General features: G+C 44.1%; 1 protein-coding gene across 1 annotated transcript in view; it reads right to left on the bottom strand.

Moving 5' to 3' along the window:
- The window catches only part of LOC141069564 (uncharacterized), a 98,065-nt gene that overhangs the window by 26,694 nt on the left and 49,212 nt on the right, over positions 1-22,159 (bottom strand). The window contains exons 2-6 of the mRNA XM_073559234.1: positions 14,408-14,563; positions 14,102-14,293; positions 13,893-14,016; positions 4,747-4,844; positions 4,545-4,653 (exon numbers count right to left, since the gene is read on the bottom strand). Coding sequence (XP_073415335.1) covers positions 4,545-4,653; positions 4,747-4,844; positions 13,893-14,016; positions 14,102-14,293; positions 14,408-14,509 — 625 coding nt within the window. The 5' untranslated portion in view covers positions 14,510-14,563. The remainder of the gene's footprint in view (positions 1-4,544; positions 4,654-4,746; positions 4,845-13,892; positions 14,017-14,101; positions 14,294-14,407; positions 14,564-22,159) is intronic.

The following is a 22,159-nucleotide window of genomic DNA, read 5'->3' as shown; positions in this document are numbered from 1 at the left end:
AATCACTGGGATCAATGGAAGCGTTCCAGAGTTATGACCTCATAAAGGTACAGTGGTCAGAATTGTAAAAATTGGCCCGGTCATGAACGTGCAAACCACCCTTGGGGGTGAAGGGGTTAATGCTGTCATCAGATCTGTGATTTGTTCCTCTCTGATAGTCTGGTATGGGGGAGCCACTGCGCATGACAAACGCCGCTTACAAAGGACTTTCAGAACAGCAGAGAGAATTATAGGTTCCCCCCTGCCTAAAATCCAGGATCTTTATGATAAGAGTATTCGATCCCACGCATTGAAAATTTCATCCGATCCCTCTCACCCGGGACACTCCTCATTCCAACTACTCCCTTCAGGACGTCGCTTCAGAGTCCCCAAATGCAGCACCAACCGCCATATGAACAGCTTCTATCCACTCTCTGTTCAACAATTAAATCGTCATGTGTAGACTATATACTGTATCTGTCTTGTTAGATGTTACTTGTTGTATCTGTTGTTATATATTATGTTGCCTCTTTGCCACAAAGAATTCCTTGTATATATGTAATATGTACTTGGCGATAATAAATTTGATTGATTGATTGATCAGAGTTTGGAAAATAAGTGTTACCAATGATAAAGATCTTATTGGCGATGGAGAGCTTTAAAAATATGTATCTGCTGTAGGGATTCGCTCTGGTAGGTAATGGCAGGGCTGCAGTAACGAGGCAACACACAGGCTTAAGGTCAAATTTCAGTGGTTTAATGTCACTTTGCAAACAGCAGGTTAACAGAAAATAAGGGAAAAACATAAATGTACTCCAGCTTGGAGAACCACTGGTCCCAGACTCACCCCTTGTACAGGACGGGCTTAACTAAGCGGCTGCCAGGTCCTGTGCCATTCCCAGGGTTGTTGGGAGTCTTGCTGCTATAGTCCTGCAGCACGGGGATCCTGTGTACAAGTTCAGGCTAAGTCCAGCCAAGTTCCTGTAACTTCCAGACACACACTCACCATGTGCCAAACACCAACCTCCATTAAATAGCCCATAACCCCTCCCACAGGTGAGGTAGACATCACATGGGCTGATCACGTGACCATGACATCATCGCAGGTCCTGTCTTTAGGGAAAAATCCGGCCAAACATTAACCTGCTGGGAGAAATGTATCTCCCGTCCAGTAAAACACCCTTTACTGTACCACACTGCCCTCTATGTCAATCTTTTAGTGTATAAGCTGGGTATGTAGAGATTTATGAAGGGCAATAGGGACTCCCTTAATATTATTGGATGGGTTAGTGGAATGTGACCTGTCATGAAAATATGAACCATTTTCCAGGGGCTCGAGTACACTTCCAGAACTTTCCGCTGCAACTACTGGGACACACAAGCTGCCCTCCCCCATTAGGTTTGTACCGTACACACAAGCTGCAGCGTCCAACCCTCTCCTTCTCTCCCTGTCAGCACTGTGTAATTCTATCTCCCTCTTTCCCTCCTCCCTCAGGAATGTGTATGTGATTCCCCTCACTCTTCCCTCGGGAATATGATCGGAAACCAGCCTTTATCTAAAAGCACACGGTTACTTTGTGTATCTCAGATCAAATATAATGCCGCAGAATATTTATAGAAGCAGGAAGTTTATAATTCTGGAAAATGCAGTGTTAGAGCTATCCACCGGTGGAAGCTTTGGTGCCTATCCGGAATAGAGAAAAGGGTTCCCGCCGTCCACTAGCCCGCAGGTAGTTTATGTTTGGTATCAATAGAAAGCTCATGCTGTAATAAGAAAAATTATAGTCCTGCCGTCATCCTACGACCCTCGCGGACAGAGTTATAACACTTATGAATCTTAGTGACTTTTGAAAAGGGGAGTACTTTTCATAGCTCCGCCCACCCAGTGAGGTCACCCTGGGAAAATTATAAGGATAGGAGGCTCATTCAGGCTGCTGTTCAGTCCTTGGGGAGATAGCATATACCTTCCCTGCTGTGGACTGAATCCTGGTCCTTGGGAACTCCCCTCCCCCTCTCCCACATGACGTGCCAGTGACTGAGATATGTAAGTCACTTCTTTTAATCCATGTTATTTTGTAATTGCCTGTATATATTGTAATTGTCTTGTTTGTAACATCTTTTTATATTTTTGTAAACACTGCCTATCATTTCTGGAGTTAAACTATAAAAATTTACTAGCTTCATTTTCCTTGCTCTAAACGTATTGCCACGTCCTCTGGGCTAAATTCATGCTACTGTTGGGTTGGTTCCTGACTCGATATTGATTTTAATATCAGAACTAGTAGCTGGTGGCAGAAAAGTGTGTCCTGGGGTATTTGGGGAGACTGTGGCAGTGACGGACAGAGGTTATTATGTGTGTATTACCCACCTGAGACTGGGGACATACATATTGCCCTCCCTGCAGAGTGCCCAATAGCCAATACATGACCAGGCAGCCCTTCTGGCAACTACTTATCCTAGGTGCAGTTCCCTGACTGACCTGAGGGTAAGGGGACGCCAGAGAGCTGCAAGGTCCAAACCAGGAACTGAAGGAGGGATCTTGAAATTGGATCCCTGACATGAACCATACGGTGTACTATTTGTTGTTGCATTTAGGTGTTGAAGAACATTCAAAATGTGTTTCTTGAATGATAGCTATGGCGATCCTCTTTTTATGTAAAGGATATAAAATCTGGTTTCGTTTTGTGGGACTGTTAAATCCTCTGATATTGAAGGAGACAAAGCTTAATTTAGCCATTCAATCGTAATGTTATGTGGAAGGAGAAGGAGGCGGAAGACAAAGACAGATAAAAAAAGTACAGGGAAGACCAACAATTGTGTAAGATACAGGATGACAAATCTCCAAATACAGTTCTAAATTACCCTGTCCTAACTGGACAGTGTGAGACCTGTTAGATAGGTCCAAATACCTAAGTGGGAAAGAGGAAGCCATAGGAGGAAGAAGCATCCTTCTGTGATCCATATTACTCTTAAAATCATGGAATCAGTATACCTGACAGCCAGGAATGTAGAGGAAGGAAAATAAGAGAAGATAAGGGAAAGGAGTGTCACGATCCATTTTTGGATCAATATTAGATCTGGATCCTCAGATATAACCATTTTTCCTTTCAAGCCATCGGGGGTTAAGGTCAGTTTTTGCCCCCAGTGGCCGCTGGTGTTACTACAATTGTAGTTGGTCTGCTGATGGGTTTTTGCCCCGGTGGCCGCTGGTGTTACTACAACTGTCGTTGGTCGGCTGCTGGATTTTTCCCCCCCAGTGGCCCCTGGTGTTACTACACGTTTAATTAGCCAGCAGTGACCACCCCACCTACTTCCTATAAAAGGTCGTCAGGTGCTCCAGATCACTGTTGGTAATACTGGTCATTTCCTAACCAACCTTGGTGAAGACTGGATCTACCTGGTACAGAGGGGGTTCAGCTTATCTGGAGCAGTGGTGATGCTGCTGGATGTTGATCGGGTGCCTTAATCTGCTGTTGGGAGCATTGGCAGCAGAAAAAGCTAAGTTTTGGTTTTTAGTTGCTTTAACCCTGTGGTGTCTGTTTTATGAGGAATCAACCTCTCCAGAGTCATGTGGGGGACATCAGATTCTCTGTTAGTTCCATACGGCGGCGAGACATGTGGTGTGAGCCTGAAGATGAAGCTGTTTCCCATTCATCCCATGGGACCAAGGGAGGAAGCAAAGTTAATGCTGGCCAGTCCGTAATGTAAATCTGCGGCAAATTAAATGTTGCCAAAATATTTGTGAGATCCCCCAGATTCTTGAATACTGCAGAGCGTCCATATTTCCTGGCCAATAGTTGAAATGGGAAACCCCAGCAGTATATGATCCCTTGTTCCCTGAGAGGTTGGGTGAGAGGGCACAATGCTCTGAAGAGCTGGACAGTGCGCAGTGCAAGACCTGGGAAAATCTGAACACAATCCATGAACTTAATATTTTGTTTGGCTCTTACAGACTGTAAAATGTTCTCCTTTACTCTGAAAAAATGTACTCTGCAGACAATATCTCTTGGTCTTAAAGGGAATCTGTCACCAATTTTTTTGACTATCAGTTGCGGCCATCGCCATCAGGGGCTTATCTACAGCATTCTGCATTTAACGCATCCATAACACAGCGGCACTAACGCTATGTAGCAGATGCATTAACGCACCCATTGGCTGCCATTCTTGTAACGCATCCTAAGCAGCACATACAAGGCCTCCTCACCATGCAAAAACACAGAGTGAAACAGCCCCAGCTGCCTTAAATCAGACCATCCAAGACCTGGACTGGAGGTAAGTGAGCAGCCGATCCCACTCTTTCAGCTGCTCGTAAAACACTTTACAATATTAAACACCTCTCAGCACTAAGTATGCTGGAGCCTGCTTCTCTGGGTCCTACATCACCGAGGCTTGGCACCTCAGGAACACATAACTCCCATCCACAACCTGTCCAGCTGCCACATTACTATATATATATATATATATATATATATATATATATATATATATATATATATATATATATATATATATATATCTTTTTTTTTAAATTATGCTCGTAAATAAATGAAATGAATATTACGCACCTGGGATGGTTTCTACATGCAATATTTCATCTTTACACGTCTGGTCTGTCCATAAATACATATCACTTTCTTTTATAAATTCAGCGTTTTTATTATTCATCTCTTCACTCTGATTTACCATATGAAAAAATTGAGAAGTCTATGAGAGAAGACCAGACATTACATAATTACAAACAGGATTATAGTCCTTATTTCAATCTACCTGACAAGCCAGTGGGACATGAAGATTTTCCTCTGGAGTATAGTGAGAATAATGAGGACAGTGATATCTTGCCAGCATTGTTTTACTTCTGGACTCATCTAGAAGAGAAGACGTACAACGGCTCAGTATGGAATTTGGACTGGTTGTAAAATAAGGATCAGCAATGTCCCCATGCATTGTCAAAGACAGAGTCCCCTATCTAAGATCGGTGATAAACAGATCCAACAATGGGGGAAGAAAAACTTCTTGAAATTCCCTGTACATCTCCCGGGGAATGCCATGTAGCCCAGGAGTTTTCTTTTAGGGTATCTGTTATCACCTCTAAAGTAACTGACCGCCCCAGATCTCCTATCTGCACCTTTGCAATACGTAGAACAGAAATGATTTGCAGGTATTGTTCCACTTTATCAACAGTATATTATACATTGCCCTGGATGCGTGCAAAGCTCCAGAATATTAAGCAAATTTCTGACATATTTCTACATTGTCATATTATAATCTGCTCACATAGTAGTAGTAGACAAATATGGGATTCTATGATTATTTTTGCCAGCCATCTGCCTGCTCCCCCCTGATCTATGAATCCATCTCCCTTCCTATTGTTATAGGATTTATGGATTTATGGGCATTTTCAATGAGTAAACAGTTCTATTTCATTTGCATCGCTTCCCATTTCCGTTCCCATCTACAGATCAATATGCCTCAATATTCAGGGTTTGCGAAGATAGGGAACACTACTAATTTCTCTAATTATAGCAACAAGCCATCAACCCATCTAAAAAAAAATAGTCTTTCCATCATAAGTTAAAACGAATATTCATTTTTTCTGTATTTTAATGGCATAGTCAGGCAATGCCATAATTCACATTAAACTTGAGTGGTTCTATAGCTCTAAGGAATTTCAACAGCACATCATCCTTTGGAGATATCGACCACACCAGAAAGGCCTTTGGATGACTGGCCAAAATGTCCGCAGCCAGATTCAGAAGACTTCAAATTCTTAGCCTCTTCATACAATGGTTTGAATACATTTTACAGAATTATATCATGTTTTGCAGGGAAGCCAATCAATGGGGTACACAATTTTCATTGAGTTAGATCGGACACTTGTTTTGACTAACTTTTTGCTCAGGAATCCAAAAGTGACCCCAGTTTTTCTCTATTACAACAGCTTTATAAGCTATAGGATACCTTATTTTGTCTCCAAAACCATACAAAATGTATATACATTGGAAAATAATGCAAAAAAAAAAATAACCAGAATGTAATGTTTATTTTAAGCTATTTTATTGATACAAAGGACATAATGTTACTGTAAGTCAAATTCTGTGCAAGTAGTAAAGGTAGGCAGCAGTTATGGTAAAAATTTACGCTTGTAACTTTTCCTGCAGCGTTCAATATGTGGACAATGTCATCTGATGCTTCAGCAATATTCAGCCATCATATGTACAATACATCCAATCTATCCCGATACCGTCCCTCCATGACCTTCACATCTTGGTGGAATCATTCATCTTACTCATCATTGAGTGCATCAAGGTTTCCAGGGAAGTTGACAAGATGGCTATGCAAAAAATGCACCTTGATGCTGACGTTGCAACCAAGCATTTTGTAGCTCTCAGAGAGATTCTGGACAATATTGGTGAAACTGTTTGCTCATGTACTTCCAAGATGTCCTTGACAAGGTCTTTAAATGATAAAAAATTTTTTTTAAATAATTGCAAAAATATTAAAAAAAAATAAAAAATAATAAAAAATCAATATTTATTATATCAATAAATATTTGAATGAAAAAAAATCTAAACAATAAAAGTACACATATTTGGTATCGCCGCATCTGTAACAACCCGACCTATAAAACTGTCCCACTAGTTAACCCCTTTAGTGAACTCCATGAAAAAAAAAGCAAAAGAACAATGCTTTCTCATCATACCGCCGAACAAAAAGTGGAATAAAACGCAATCAAAAAGACGGATATAAATAATCATGGTACCACTGAAAACGTCATCTTGTCCCACAAAAAAACGAGCCACCATACAGCATCATCAGCGAAAAAATAAAAAAGTTATAGCTGTCAGAATAAAGTGATGCAAAAATAATTATTTTTTCTATAAAAGAGCTTTTGTTATATAAAAGCACCAAAACATAAAAAAATTATATAAATGATTTATCGCCGTCATCATACTGACCGGAAGAATGAAAATACCTTATCAATTTTACCACACACGGAACGGTGTAAACGCCGACCACCCAAATAAATTCATGAATTGCTGATTTTTGCTAATTGTCTCTCCCAAAAATCGGAATAGAAAGTGATAAAAAATGTCATGTGTCCGAAAATGAAACCAATAAAAACGTCAGCTCGTCCCACAAAAAAACAAGACCTCACATGACTCTGTGGTACAAAATATGGAAAAATTATAGCTCTCAAAATGTGGTGATGCAAAAACTATTTTTTTGCAACATAAAGCGTTTTTTAGCGTGTGACAGCTGCCAAACATAAAAACCCGCTATAACGTCCTGATATTTCCGGTATCGAAGATATCAGTGTTCGTGTGTGTAATACTTACGGCATACGTGTGGCATGTGTACTTGCCACTTGATACTTGTCTATTGCACTTAAACACACGGGCTGATGACCGGATCATGCAGCTTTATATGAAAATCCCTATTATAATTGCCAGACCTGAATTAACAAGCATTTTTCACCTACTGTGTCCCCCCATTTCCTTGTAGATTGTAAGCTTGCGAGCAGGGACCTCACTCCTAATGTCACTGTTTGAATTGTCTTAACTTGTATTGAATTTATTGTCTGTACATGTCCCCGCTTAATTGTAAAGTGCTGCGGAATATGTTGGCGCTATATAAATAAAAATTATTATTATTATTATTATGTGTGTGCTGCATCAGTACCACACGGACGGGTGCCAGGGAAGAAGCATTGCAGTAAGCGCTGTTCCCCGGCGCCAGGTGCTGAACACGGCTCTCGTCATTTTCCCCTGCTCTGCCGGTGATCGGCGCGAGCAGGGGAGAATGATGAGTTACATTTAATCCCTTAACCACCGCCGATTCTCCTTTTAACAGCGGCAGTTACGAATACTTAAAGCACAGCGCAGCTTTTTATTGGCGCTGAGGTTTAAGGTTATATCGCCCCCAGTGTCGGAATTTCTCCAGGGTCTCGGTTGGCAGGGGTAGCCGAGACCCCAGAGAACATGATTCGGGTCGGTTTTTACTGACCCTGGTGTTGCGATCACTGTTATTAGCGATATAACGGCGATTGCAAAAAAAGACAGATTTTCCATTTAATTTCTTTCTTTTCTGATGTGATCGCACATCAGGGGAGAAAGAAATAGGGTCCCCCGATCACCCCCCCGGCACCTCCGTTGTCCGTGCAGGCCCCCCTGAAGTTCCCCGGCTTCTTCTTCTGGGGAGAAAATAGCGGGCGCAAGCGCAGTGCACCCGCCGAGATCGGCCGGCAACCAGCAACAATAGGAGATTTTTTCCTATTGGTTCATTTTGATCACTGTGATAGACCCTATCGCAGTGATCAAAATAAAAAATAGTAAATCAGACCCCCTTTATCACCCCCTTAGTTAGGGAAAAATAATAAAATAAAAAAATGTATTTCCATTTTCCCATAAGGGTTAGAGTTGGGCTAAAGTTAGGGTTGGAGCTAAAGTTAGGGTTAGGGTTGGGGCTAGAATTGAGATTAGGGTTAGGGTTGGGATTAGGGGTGTGTTAGGGTTATGGTTAGGGCTGAGATAAAGGTTAGGGGTGTGTTGGGGTTAGGGTTGGAGTTAGAATTGGGGGGTTTCCACTGTTTAGGCACATCAGGGGCTCTCCAAACACGACATGGCGTCCGATCTCAATTCCAGCCAACTCTGTGTTGAAAAAGTCAAATGGTGCTCCTTTCCTTCCGAGCTCTGCCATGGACAACAACTTCTGGGGTTCAATTTCTCCTGTTACCATGGTGAAAATGAAAAACTGGGGGCGAAAAGATTTTTGTGAAAAAAATATGATTTTTATTTTTACGGCTCTACATTATAAACTTCTGTGAAGCACTTGGGAGCTCAAAGTGCTCACCATACATCTAGATAAGTTCCTTAGGGGGCCTAGTTTCCAAATTGGGGTCACTTTTGGGGAGTTTCCACTGTTTAGGCACATCAGAGGCTCTCTAAATGAGACATGGCGTCTGATCTCATTTCCAGCCAATTTTGCGTTGAAAAAGTAAAACAGCGCTCCTTCCCTTCCGAGCTCTGCCATGCCCCCAAACAGTGGTTTACCCCCACATATGGGGTATCAGTGTACTCAGGACAAATTGCACAACAGCTTTTGGGGTCCAAATTCTCCTGTTACCCTTGGTAAAATAAAAAAAATTGGATCTGAGTTAATTTTTTTGTGAAAAAAAGTTAAATGTTGACCTTAATTCATGGACGGTGAAAGAGTTCTCATGGTTCGGTAGAGTAAATATATTAAAAATGAACATTTTACCTAGACTGCTTTACCTTTTTCAAACTATCCCGACAAGAATCGCTTTAAATTTTTGGAAACAGCTACATAGTAGCTTTTGTAAGTTCGTCTGGCCTACTGGTCGTCCACGTGTTCGTGGTGATATATTAGTCAGGTCTAAATGGCTGGGGGGCCTCGGTCTTCCGGATTATTGAAAATACTACATGGCCGCAGTCCATGCCAGAATACTTGATTATTTTCACCATCAACATGGGAAGCTTTGTGATCATATAGCACAAACTATGTGTCCAAGGGCATTAACTACAGTACACTCCCCTGGAACCCACATTCCTCAGTCCTTAAACCCTCTCAACAATCCTACAGCACATACTGTACAATCCTATCCCTACGTCGAGACAATAAGAAGATCTCTCTAATTGACCCACAGGGCCCATTATACCCAATCTCAGACAATCCCACCTTGTTACCGGGGCTATCTTCCAATCAATTTCTGGGTTGAAGTAAATATCACCCTCTTCACTTTGCTCATGTACTATCTAACGCATCTTTAATACACCTCAACGAGATATTTCTGGACTGCTCTATCCCTCCAAGAGCCGACTATGACTATAGAAAATTGCAACATTTCTACTTCCATGTTAGAAAACATAGGCAGCTCAATAGGGATCTTACAAATTTTGAAAAATTGTGCCTGTCATCATCTCCACCTTGCATTCCATCTCATTGCTTTATAAACACCTAATAGCCCATATTACAACTGTCAAACCACCCTATTGCGATGCATGGGAAAGAGAACTGGGCAAATCTTTTGAAGACTCACAATGGGCTAAATGTTTTCAATATGCTCACAAAACGTAAATTGCAACCAAAGCTCAAGAGACCTCCTTAAAGATCATCCCTAGATGGTACCGGGTTTGGTATTACTTCATAAGTGGTTTCCCACAGTATCAAATAGATGCTGGAGATGTGTAGTGGAAGAGGGGACGATGACACACATTTGTTGGAGCTGTCCCACAATAAGAGGTTTCTGGACTCAGGTAATTCAGACTACTAAAAAAAATGACTAGTCTCTCTGTGCCCGACTCTCCTGAATGTCTTTTGCTCTTTATGATCCCAGCTAGTCTCACCAGATACAAAAAAATCTTTAATAAGCTACCTTATACAGGCTGCTAAAATTATCATTCCTCGTCACTGGAAAAGTACTTCTTCACCTACTCTGGAGGAGCGGTTCTGTGAAATAGCCCTTCTAAATAGGTTGGAATATTTGATTGCCCAATACCCCACTGACTGTTATAGATACTTTGAGACTTGGAGAGACTGGATGGAATTCCAGGAATCCGATGCCTACCGTCTTCCATCAGACTGATGTGACCCACCCTCTTCCCCGATGCGTCTCTTCTATGTTTGGATTGTGCTCCGCGTTGGTTCATGCCTGGCAGCTCTATGTATGGTTTCCATTGGACTTTAGTAACTTCATAATTGTAGTACTGATGGCTTAAAATGTTCCATTCCCTCCTTTTTCTTCCTATAACTTGATGTTTTATTGGACATTACACTTATATTCTCTGAAATATTGAAGTTGATATTGTCCTAGTTATTGTTTTTTTTGCATTTTTGTAATTTAAAATTTAACCTTTCAATAAAAATTTAATTTTGAAAAAAGGTTAAATGTGGTCAAAAAAGTGACTTCAAATGTGATGTGGTCCACCCACCTGGCTATCCGTAGCCTTTGAAGCAGCTAAACCCTTCTTGGGCTCCTCAGGAAACACGGATAAATTGTCTGACTTAAGGAAGGACGCCGTCCTCGAGACATATCTTCTCAGAACTCTGACTACGTTCAGAGTGTGAAGGGCTTGTTCCACTCTGTGGACTGGTGCTGGACAAAACAGGAAGCTCAGCGAGACATCTTGAAGCAGTTCAAAGGGGTCTCCTGTAAGACCCCCAGGACCAAGTTAAGGTCCCAAGGATCTAATAGCATGCGATAGGGAGGTACCACATCTGCAACCCCTTGGATGAAAGTTTTTACTTGTAGTTTTGTCGCAAATCCTATGCTGGAATAAGACCGATATGGCCGAGATCTGGGAACTGAGCGCCTGGCCTGGGTCCAGACCGGTTTGAAGGAAGTCTAAAATGGTGGGAATGGATAAGACAAGGGGTGACCATCCATGATCTTTGCACCATGGAAAAAGGTTTTCCAGATATACTGATAGATGTGTACCGACGCCGGCTTACAAGCACTACTCATTGTGGAATCGACCTGTTGTGAGCATCCAGCTGGGCAAATCGGACCCTGAGAGAGCAGATCTGGGAACGTCAGCGATGAGATGCACCAACTTCGCGAACCAGTCAAGAGCAACCAGGATTACTGGAACCCCTTCCGCCTTGATTTTCCTGAGGACCCTCGGAAGCAGCGGAAGCGGTGGAAAGACATACGGAAGACGGAACTGGGACCACGGAATAACCAGTGCATCCACTCCGATGGCTCTTGGATATCGAGACCAAGCTATGAAGTGGGCACCTTGGCATTCAGTCTGGACGCCATCAGATTAACAATCGGGATACCCCAGTGAAGACAGATCTGTTGAAAAACTTCTGGATGACGTTCCCACTCCCATGAGACCCTGACAGCTGTCCCAAGCCACCAGAAGAGCATGCTGTAGGGGACGGAGGTGCAGTTGAGCGAAGAGGACTGCTTCCATTGCCGCCACCATTTTTCTCAAAACTCTCATGGCAAACCGGATAGAATGAGGGGACAAGTGACAAAGTGTGCGATTTCCTTGTTGAAGGGCTAGAGCCTTGACTCGAGGGAGAATCACCAACCCTCGTGAGTGTCCAGGATCATCCCCAAAAAAGAGATCTGCTGGACTGGAACTGGGGAAGATTTGTTTAAGTTGATCAGAAAGCCCAGGCGAGAAAGGGTATCGCAAGTGATACGAACGGACTCTGCGCAGTTCTGGAAGGACGGTCCCTTGACTAGGTCATCCAGGTAGGGCAGAACGACCACGCCCTGACTTTAGTGAATGCTCTGGGAGCTGTAGTGAGGCCGAAGGGCAAAGCCATGAACTGAAAATGCTGTTTGCGAATGGCGAAGGGCAAGAATTTCTGGTGAGGGGGAAAAATCAGAATGTGGAAGTCACTGGATGCCAGAAACTCCCCTTTTTTCCACTGAGGCAATGACTGGAGAGACTGCATCCGAAAATGGCGGACCTTGACAAACTTGTTTAGAAGTTTGAGGTCCAGGATGGATCTTACCTTTCCGTCTTTTTTTGGGACCACAAATAGGTTCGAGAAGAACCCCTTGAACCTTTCGTTTTCTGGGACCTGCACAATGACTCCATCTTGATGCAGTGAATCTATGGCTCGAGAAAAAGCCCTTGCCCTCCTGGAGAACAGGAAAGGAAGAACCGTGTTGCAGGCCAAGAGGAAAAATCGATTTTGTATCCAGAGGACACCAGGTCTCTGACCCATTCGTCATGGACGACGGAAAGCCAGACCTGACGAAACAGAAATAGACGTCCGCCTGCCTTGCTGGTACCGACCGGATAACAACAGGAGTCATAGGGCGGAAAATCTCTGGGACCTATGTCCCTTAGATCTAGACTGCTTTGGGCGACCCTTAAAGGGACGCCTATGCCTCTGCTGGGGAAGAAATTTGCTCTTCCCTCCTGTAGCATCCAAAAGAAGCTGATCCAACTTCTCACTGAATAAACGGCCACTCTGGTAAGGGAGGGATATCAGAGACTTTTTGGACGCAGAGTATGCTTTCCATTCTCTGAGCCATAAACCCTTCTGATCGTTATGGCATTAGCTGCTGACAGCGTCGCACAACTAGCCGCATCCAAAGAGGCGTGAACCACATAGTCTCACTCTCGAGAGATTTGACGAGTTGTAATTTTTATTGGTACCATTTTCGGGCACATGACATTTTTTGATCGCTTTTTATTCCAATTTTTGTGAGTCAGAATGAACAAAAAAAAGCAATTCATGAATATTTTTTTTTTTTTTTTTTTCGGGGGGGGGGGGGGGGGTTGGGGGACGTTTATACCGTTCCGCGTGTGGTTAAGTTGATATAGCAGTTTTAACCTTCGGGTCAGTACGATGACAGCGATACCTAATTTATATCATTTTTTTGTGTTTTGTCGCTTTTATACGATAAAAACTATTTTATATAAAAAATAATTATTTTTGAATCACTTTATTCTGAGAGCTATAACTTTTGATTTTTTAAATTATTTTTTTAAAAATATTTTTACTTTTTTTATTTCATTGTTACTTTTACACTTTGTCCCACTATGAGACTCATTTTGTGCAGACTGATCGCTTCTATAACATGCAGATCTGCATGCTATAGAAGCTGTCAGCGCTGCAGTTTCTATTACCCTGACCTGAGAGACTTCCTGGTCATCACTGCGCATGACAGGAAGTCTCTCAGGTCTGGAGACCCGGATGTCGTCATGATATCAGGTCTCCATGGCAGCAATCGGGACCCAGGCTGCGGGGTCTCCGATCCAAAGGCAGCAGGGCACATGGACGGAATAGTACGTCCACTGGCAGAAAGGCGTTAAAAAACGCAGCAAAAACTAAGTAAAACCTGCTTTCTGTAAACAGGTTAAACTTTGCATTTAAAAAGCTGCAAAAACGCTAGGTGTGCACATATCTTGAACGTTTCCTCTTACCTGGTGATGTGATGAGCTGGGGTTTCTCCATCATGACCTCCTTGTACAGATCCTTGTGACCTTCTATGTACTCCCACTCCTCCATGGAGAAATAGACGGAGACATCCTGACACCTTATAGGAACCTGACACACAGAATGTTATACTCATCACTCAAGCATCTTACTTGAGGTCACTGTGTAATGTTCCAACATTCTCAACAATACTCACCTCTCCAGTCAGCAGCTGAATAATGGTGTTGGCGAGTTCTCTGATTTTGTGACCATTGCTCCTCTCATCTATCAACGAGCGACATGCAGACTCTCTAGATGGTCTCTGGTTCTTGTGCCAGATTTCTGACACATAGTGATGCCCGGTAGAGGCCACACAGTCACCAGAAGTCTTCTTCACCACTATGCAATCCTGAATAAAGGAAGACCTACAGTAAATCTACATACACATTACCATAATCCTTCACCTATCTAGCTGTGATCCCCCCCCCCCAACATCTTGTTACATTGTCCCAAAACTCCGCACCTCTCCAGCCAGCAGGCAGATAATCTCCAGAGCGAGGTTTAATATGTTCTCAGTTATTTTGCTCCTTCCTACATCTAGATCATTGGTCACGGAGACAACCATTGTCTTTTAATTTTAAGAAAACTACTTGGAGACTTCAGTGGGTGGAATCCTATGCTGCAAGAACAGATGTGAAATAATTAAGGAGTAAAGCAATAAACGGAAACAAATCATTCTATATTTACCATAAAGTTCAATGCGTCACAAAAAAAGATCTCACAATCACACCACAGGATGCAGACAGCTGTGAGGTGGCCGCTGGCTCATTCTTCCATTAGGGTATGTTTCCCTGGTCAGGATTTGCTGCAGATGTTACAGCATAGTGGAGGGGATTTTATGAAATCCCATCTCCACTATGCAGGCACAGATGCCTCCGGCTTCCCTGCATATACGCACATGCGGCGCTTCTTTATAGACCGCAGCTTGTCTATCTTGCGGAGACAAATAGCCCTATTTTATGAATAGGATGTGGCGATTCCACGTGGTTCAATGAACACAGGCGGAATCACCGTATGTACAACAGGGGGCAGAGCTTTGGGCGGAGCCGGGTATCCACAGCCTTCAAAGCGCTGCCAATCCGGAACGTTGAGACATACCCTTATTCAGGCGTGATGACATTGCTACATTGCATCTGCCCTGCAGTGCCTCAGTACTCACAGCAAATACAGGAGCAGAGGACTGGGGGAATGGGAGCAAGGATTTTTTTTCCAAATGTGTGGAAGTATCATACTATTTTTGAGCAGTGTATAGGCTCATACTGTATATTGGGGGGCGGTGTGTGGTCTTATACTGTACATAGGAGGCTGTGTGTGGTCTCAATAGGGGGCTGTGTGGTTTCATACTGTATATTGGGGGACTGTGTGGTTTTATACTGTATATAGGGGTACTGTGTGTGGTCTCATACTGTATATGGGGGTTGTGTGTGGCCTCATACTGTATATGGGGTTGTGTGGTCTTATACTGTATATAGGGGGCAGTGTGTGGTCTCAAACTGTATATAGTTCCCACATTTTTTTTTTATTTAACCATGTTTTAGCACAAACACATATACCACAACATACGTTTACCCATACCTTATTGGCACAAGTAACTAAATGTTTCAATGAGACATGTGTGCAAATATAAGGCATAATAAAATTAAAATTATATAAAAATATTGTAACCAAGTTTGTCTTGTTACCTACCACCTCCTTGCATGTGACTATTTCTACTAATGGTGACATACATATATTTTTTTATGATGACTAAAAATGCGATTTCAGCAACAGTATTTATACTCATTAAATAACTTATTGAAAATACCGCACTACTGCCACTATTCAATTTGGATGCCCAAGTGCTACAGAACACACCAAAGCTTAACCAATCTTAAAGAGGTTGGCCACTACATCACACACACAGCAAAGTGCATTTTTTGCACACAAGCAAGGGCATGTGTCATTGCCTGTGTATGTCACATGTCCTTGCCCTATAAGACCCAGAAATTTTCCTCGTCGCCGCCATTTCCTCAGTGCTGCAGCTCTGTGTCAGACGGCAATGCTGCTGCTGTGGGCGCTATACAGTGTCAGTTAGTCAGCCAGATAGCGAGCGAATTTCAAGTTAGAGAGATAGGTTTAGGGAGTAGGGACTAGTTTTAATATCAGCCCTTTTGAGGGCTAGTTCATAGAAGTAGGGACAAGTTGTAATATCAGTCCTTTTGAAGGCTAGGTTAGAGTAGTTCATAGCACTTTTTGCCAGGCAGGTCTGTGCCAGTGCTGTGCAAGTGTTTTTCACAGCATCTGGCCAAATCTAGCTCAGCCAATCCTTTGGGGCTAGTAGTGTAGCACTGCTGTGAAGAAAGCTACACCACCTGTCTTTAGTAGCCAATTTTTTACTGCATCTAGCCCAGGCAATCTGTTATGAGCTCATTTTCTGCTCCACCAGTTGAGAGTTCTCCTTCCGTTCTCCCTCTGGTGGTGACAGGAGGTAGTGAGGTTGGTTTAAGTGGTAGTGATCTGCCACTTGATGAAGAGGATAACGATTGGATCTCTCGAGTATCAGACTGGATATAAGACAGCCGACGCCCTATCCTGGTGCTGGTGATTCAGTCTGCTTCTCAGGTCTTGGACTTCAGCTCTCTTCCAGTCTTCTCAAGTTAAGTTTGTTTTTTGCTAATGTTCACACTTGCGCTTGTTGGTCAATTCAGTTTCTTGTGTGGTCAGCTTGCCCCTGCTGGGGCTATGCTGAACTTCCACTCCTATTTATCTGTATTTGCCAATTTGCCTTTTTGTCCCTAATTAGATTGGCCTCTTTTTGCTCTGTTTCAGAATATTTCAGAGTGCTGATATAGTGGGAGAAGTCTAGTGACTTCAGGGTTAATTTTGCTATCAGACGTGTTGGACATTATTTTGGTAGGGTTTTTTTGGCAGATTGCAGACAGTGGCTTTCCTTTCCTGTCCTTTCTAGTTAGTCGGGCCCCATCGTTTGCTCAGCCTATTTTCCTGCCTTTGTTTGTGTTTTCATCTTGCTTCACCGTCAATACATGTGGGGGGCTGTCTTTCCTTTGGGGTCTGCTCTGGGGCAGTTAGTTTTCCTCTTTTCCTGCTTTAGGCTTATGTAGCTCTCCGGTTGTGACGAGGCATCTAGGACCATTGTAGGAACGCTCCATGACTGCTGCTAGTTGTGTGGTTAAGATCAGGGATCTGCAATCTGCATAGTTACCAACCTCTCTGGTTTTCTGAGACTTGGCTTGTTGTTTTTTTCCTCCTCGGTGACCCGTTCATATCAGCAATCCTTTTGGGCTAGTAGCAGTGTCTGGTAGTCAGTGGTGTAGCCCACCTGTGAATCAAGGTACATCGCCTGTGTATCTAACAACAATTTTTAACTGCATCTAGCCCAGGCAATCCTTTTGGGCTAGTAGCAGTGTCTGGTAATGACAAAAAAAACTGACGGCACATCTAGAACTAGTCTGAATAGGTGCATACCAAAAAAAAGCTTACAAATCAAATAAAGAAATGGTTGCACTCAATTGCATTAAGGTATATCAAATATGAAATATATGTAAGCTGTTTTTGGTATGCACCTATTCAGACTAGTTCTAGATATGCCGTGTTTTTTCTGTCATTTTGGCCAAATTTTGTGCTAAGTATCTCATGTTTTTTCTAGATTACAAAAGCCATTATGCTATTCGTACTTCATAAATTTCATATTTGATATGCCTTAATGCAATTGAGTGCAACCATTTCTTTATTTATTTATTTTATTTTAACTGCATCTAGCCCAGGCAATCCTTTTTGTGCCAACAACTACAATTAGTTAACCTCCAAAATGAGAGGCAAAAGGCCTGCTGCTGGTGTAAAGGGGAATAGACGTGTTGGAAAGGGAAAAAAAGGTTTGTGTCCGTGGTGGTAGGTGGTAAAGCAACAGTAACATCTGCAGAAGAAAGACTAAGATGTCTATTTCTTTTCGTGGACAATCTGAAATGATCCCTTTCTTATGGACACGACCATCGCTACCAATTATAGATGAGGCACAAAAAGAGCAGGTGCTTGAATCGATATCAAGCGCTCCATCAAGTGGGCTCTCCTCCACCTCAACATCACAAACACTCCAGTCCTCAGAGGTGTCACCCCAATCGCACTTGCTTCCTCACAGCTCCCAAGTCTCCTGCCGCCCATCTGAGTATGGGGTAACACAGATGGTTGAGTCTGCAGAGCTGTTCACTCATACTATAGCCTGGGAATCAGAGGTCTTCTCCAAAGCTTCTGTGAGTCCAGACAAGGAAATGATTTGCACTGATGCCCAGAAGCCTTGTGAGTCGGATCCAGGCCCAGAAGAAGAAGGTTCTGAGCATAATGTAGACCTCACTCCCAAACAGTAACTCCTGTTGGTGGAGACAATGAGGAAGATACTGATGAGACTGATACCTGATTGGAACGACAACTTCACTTTTCGGTCAGGGCAGGAAGAGGTTGGCTCTGAGGATGACGGGTGTGAGAACACACACAGGGTGATGATGACGAGGTTGGAGATCCCACTTACTGTCAACCCACAGTCAGCCAGTCGATGAGGTCAGCAGAGGAGGTGGATGAGGATGCTAGTGACGACGAGGTTAGGTTGTGCCTTCCTGGCCAGAGACGGAGCACTGGAAGCACGTCAACAACTGCATCCTCAGCCACAACTCTGCCTCTGAGCAGAAGTCGTGGTGGCTCTTCAGGTCACATGGGCTCTAAGCCTCTAAGTCTTGCCTAACCTGGGCCTTTTTTGAGATCGCAAAGGATGACCCAACTCATGTTATCTGTAAGATTTGTCACCAAAAGTAGAGGCCAAAAAATCAATAGATTGAGTACTTCATGCATGAACCGTCACATGGATATGAAGCATAAGTCGCAGTGGGAAGCTCACTGTGCTACAATACCGCCTAGCGGGCCGGGCCAACCACCGTCTGCCCCATCAAGTGCATCCGTGTTTTCTTCATCGTCTGTGGGGACAGCAGTCACACATGCTTTTGGATGCAGACCTTCCACCTCTTTACCCACAACAGCCAGTGTGATTGAGAGGTCGTCAGTTCTTTTGGTGTTGAGTGCTCTCCGACATCGAGAGCACCACCTTTGGATGAAGGCAACATATCTCCGCCTGCACCTCCCTCACAGACCAGCAGTTTGCCGGAGACACCCTACTCAACCCCGTCTCAGCACAGCAGCCAGCCCTCGGTCCCTCAGATGTGGACAAGTAAAAGGCCATTTCCTCCTAGCCATGACAAAGCTAAGAGGTTGAATTTCACCATCTGCAAGCTGTTGGCTACAGAAATGCTGCCTTTCCGCCGGGTGGACACAGAGGATTTTCGAGACCTTATGTCCGTCGCAGTGCCCCAGTACCAGATGCCCAGTCGCCACTACTCAAAGAAAGCTGCGCCTGCACTACACCAGTATGTCGCACACAACATCACCGCTTCCTTGAGAAACTCTGTGTGTGACAGGGTGCATTTCACCACAGACACTTGGACGAGTAAGCATGAACAGGGGAGTTATATGTCGGTGACTGGGCACTGGGTAACTATGGTGACAGCAGGAGAAGGGGCTGTGGTACACGAGTTGTGCGTCAATCCTCTGTATGTAGAAGTTCCTCCACTGCTTCTGCCTCCTCAACCTCGTCTCGGTCCTCCACCTGCACCCAAAGCCTGTCTGGTAATGCCACCCGCGTTCTAACTGCGCAGAAGGAATCCTGCACACCTCCTTACTATGTTGGCAGCAGGGCTCAACGACATCAGGCGGTGTTTACGTTGAAATGTCTGGGAAATGCGAGTCACACTGCTGAGGAGTTGTGGTCAGCTCTGGAGACCGAGTTTCATCAATGATTGTCTCCACTGAACCTGCAGCCCTTCACCGGGGCAAAGTGACACACTTGCCTTGTATGGCTCATGACGTGAACCTGGTTGTCCTGCAATTTTTAGCCCACTATCCCGGCCTAGATGGGCTTCTGCAGAGGGCACGGTCGCTGTGTGCTCACTTCCGCCATTCGCATCCAGCAGCTCAACGACTTGCATCTCTAGAGAAGTCGTTCGGCCTGCCAGTTCACTGGCTGAAATGTGATGTGCCGACACGATGGAATTCAACTCTGCACATGTTGCAGCACCGACGAGCCCTGGTGCAATACGTTATGACGCATAGCCTGGGCCAACGAGATCCAAAGGTGGGGCAAATCACGCTGCTGGAGTGGTCTCAGATCAAGGACCTATGCACCCTTCTGACAGTTTTGAAATGGCAACGAAGATGTTTAGTGCTGACGATGCCATTATCAGCATGACTATTCCGGTCATTTACATGCTGGAGCACACTTTAAACAGTATTCGGAGTCAGGTGGTGGGACAAGAGGAGGGGGAGGAAGTACAGGAGTCGTATGAGGAAGGGATAACAAGTTCTCCAAGTTCCAGACGGTCGGCAGCAACAAGGCAGCAGGCATAGGAGGGTGGGGGAGAGGGATTAACGAGGGCGCATGGTAGCAGCCAAACTGTTGAGGAAGGTGCAGGAGCTGAGGAACAAATGGAGGACAAACTGGCGATGAGCATGGAAGACTCATCAGATGAGGGAGACCTTGATCACATTTTTGTTGTGTGAGGTTGGGGGGAGAGGGCAGAGGAAGGAAGCATGATTCTTACCTCGCCGCCACCAACACAACAAGGACTTGGTCCTCCTGGATGCGCAAGACACATGAGTGCCTTCTTGCTGCACTACCCTCGGATTGTCAGAATTTGAAGTAATGCCGACTACTGGGTTGTCACACTCTTAGGTCCCCGGTACATGAGTAAATTTGCCGAAATAATTCCTGCCATAGAAAGGGATTCATGCATGCAGGAGTATCAGCGGAAGCTGTTACAGAATCTTAGATCTGCTTTTCCACAAAACACCAGTGGTGCACATAGTGAATCTCACAGGAGTATCTCCAAGTGAACATCGATGCCATGACTGTGGAACTGGACCCTTGCTCATTTTGGGCTTCCAATCTGGAAAAATGGCCTGAGCTCGCCACTCACGCCTTGGAGATCTTGTTGTGCCCCGCAGCCAACGTTCTCTCTGAACGTGTCTTCAGCGCTGCTGGTGGTGTGCTGACAGGTAAGCGCACTCGGCTGTCCAGTGACAATGTAGACAGACTAACGTTCATCAAGATGAACAAGTCATGGATCCTCAAGGACTTTTCTACCCCTGTGTAATCCTGGGGAGACTAAAGGCTTGTGGATTTTTGAATGTGCTGCATGAAAGTCACCATTTTAAGCTTGCAACTCTGGGGCAATTGATGCCACTTAAGTGGTGTCTGTGCCCAAATTTTTGGAAAAAATGGAGACTCTTGTTGGAGTCCCCTTGCTGTGTTTTACATGATTTTAGAAGGGCATGACATGCCTATATCTGTGACTCCTCCTCCTTTTACTCCTCCACCTCTTTTCTTTTCACATGACTATATGTACTTGTCACTTTTCCATGTGTTTGTTGTGTCTTCTGAGTAGTTTGTCAGCTTTTGGACACCTTTGAAGGTGTTTTCTATGTGTCTGTATGTGTTTGTCTGCCATTGCTTTCAATGGTGTTCGACGAACATTCGACGAACACACCCCCAATTCGACGAATCAAATTCGAACACTAGGGTGGTGGCTCATCTCTACTTCTGAGTACGGCTTGTCCTTCACCTGAGAACACTACCGGATTCTCGAGTTGACGGATGGGAGTCCTACACCGACTCTTCATAGCTTGCAACATGAACTTTCCAGCCGAACCGAAGCCTCCACTTACCACGAATACAGTCACAGTCATCTGTGGAGAGATAATACTCATGCCAAGTGCAGCCTTTCCCACTGGCCAAGGTTTTGGAATTTACGTTTCACTTCACAAAGACTGTCAGGATGTTCTGCACAACTGCAGTGATACCGCAATCCTATGTCACGACTGGGTTCTGGATTCTGCTTAGTCTGCCAAACAAGGTCGACCATCACATATTCTGCAAGGATAGCTGCCTCAACAGGCTAGCGAACGGATGGTCTTTGAAAGGACAGGGCCAGACGTGACAGTTTCCTCACACACGTTACCTGTCTGGTCTGCTCCTGGAATCTGGGAAGGGAAGTTTTAGCAGGAGGTTCTGGGGTTGGCTCATCAAAGAAAATACAGAAGGCCAAAAGGAAGGTCTGCAGGTCAAAGGTGATATAAGCACCTTTCTTCCATAGGGGAATGAGTTAGACATCAGGAATCC

Source organism: Dendrobates tinctorius, unplaced genomic scaffold (genome assembly GCF_039654945.1).
Source record: "Dendrobates tinctorius isolate UK_male_01 unplaced genomic scaffold, ASM3965494v1 ptg000266l, whole genome shotgun sequence".
In the NCBI taxonomy this organism is placed as follows: domain Eukaryota; kingdom Metazoa; phylum Chordata; class Amphibia; order Anura; family Dendrobatidae; genus Dendrobates; species Dendrobates tinctorius.
This window is presented reverse-complemented; position numbering and strand designations above follow the sequence as displayed.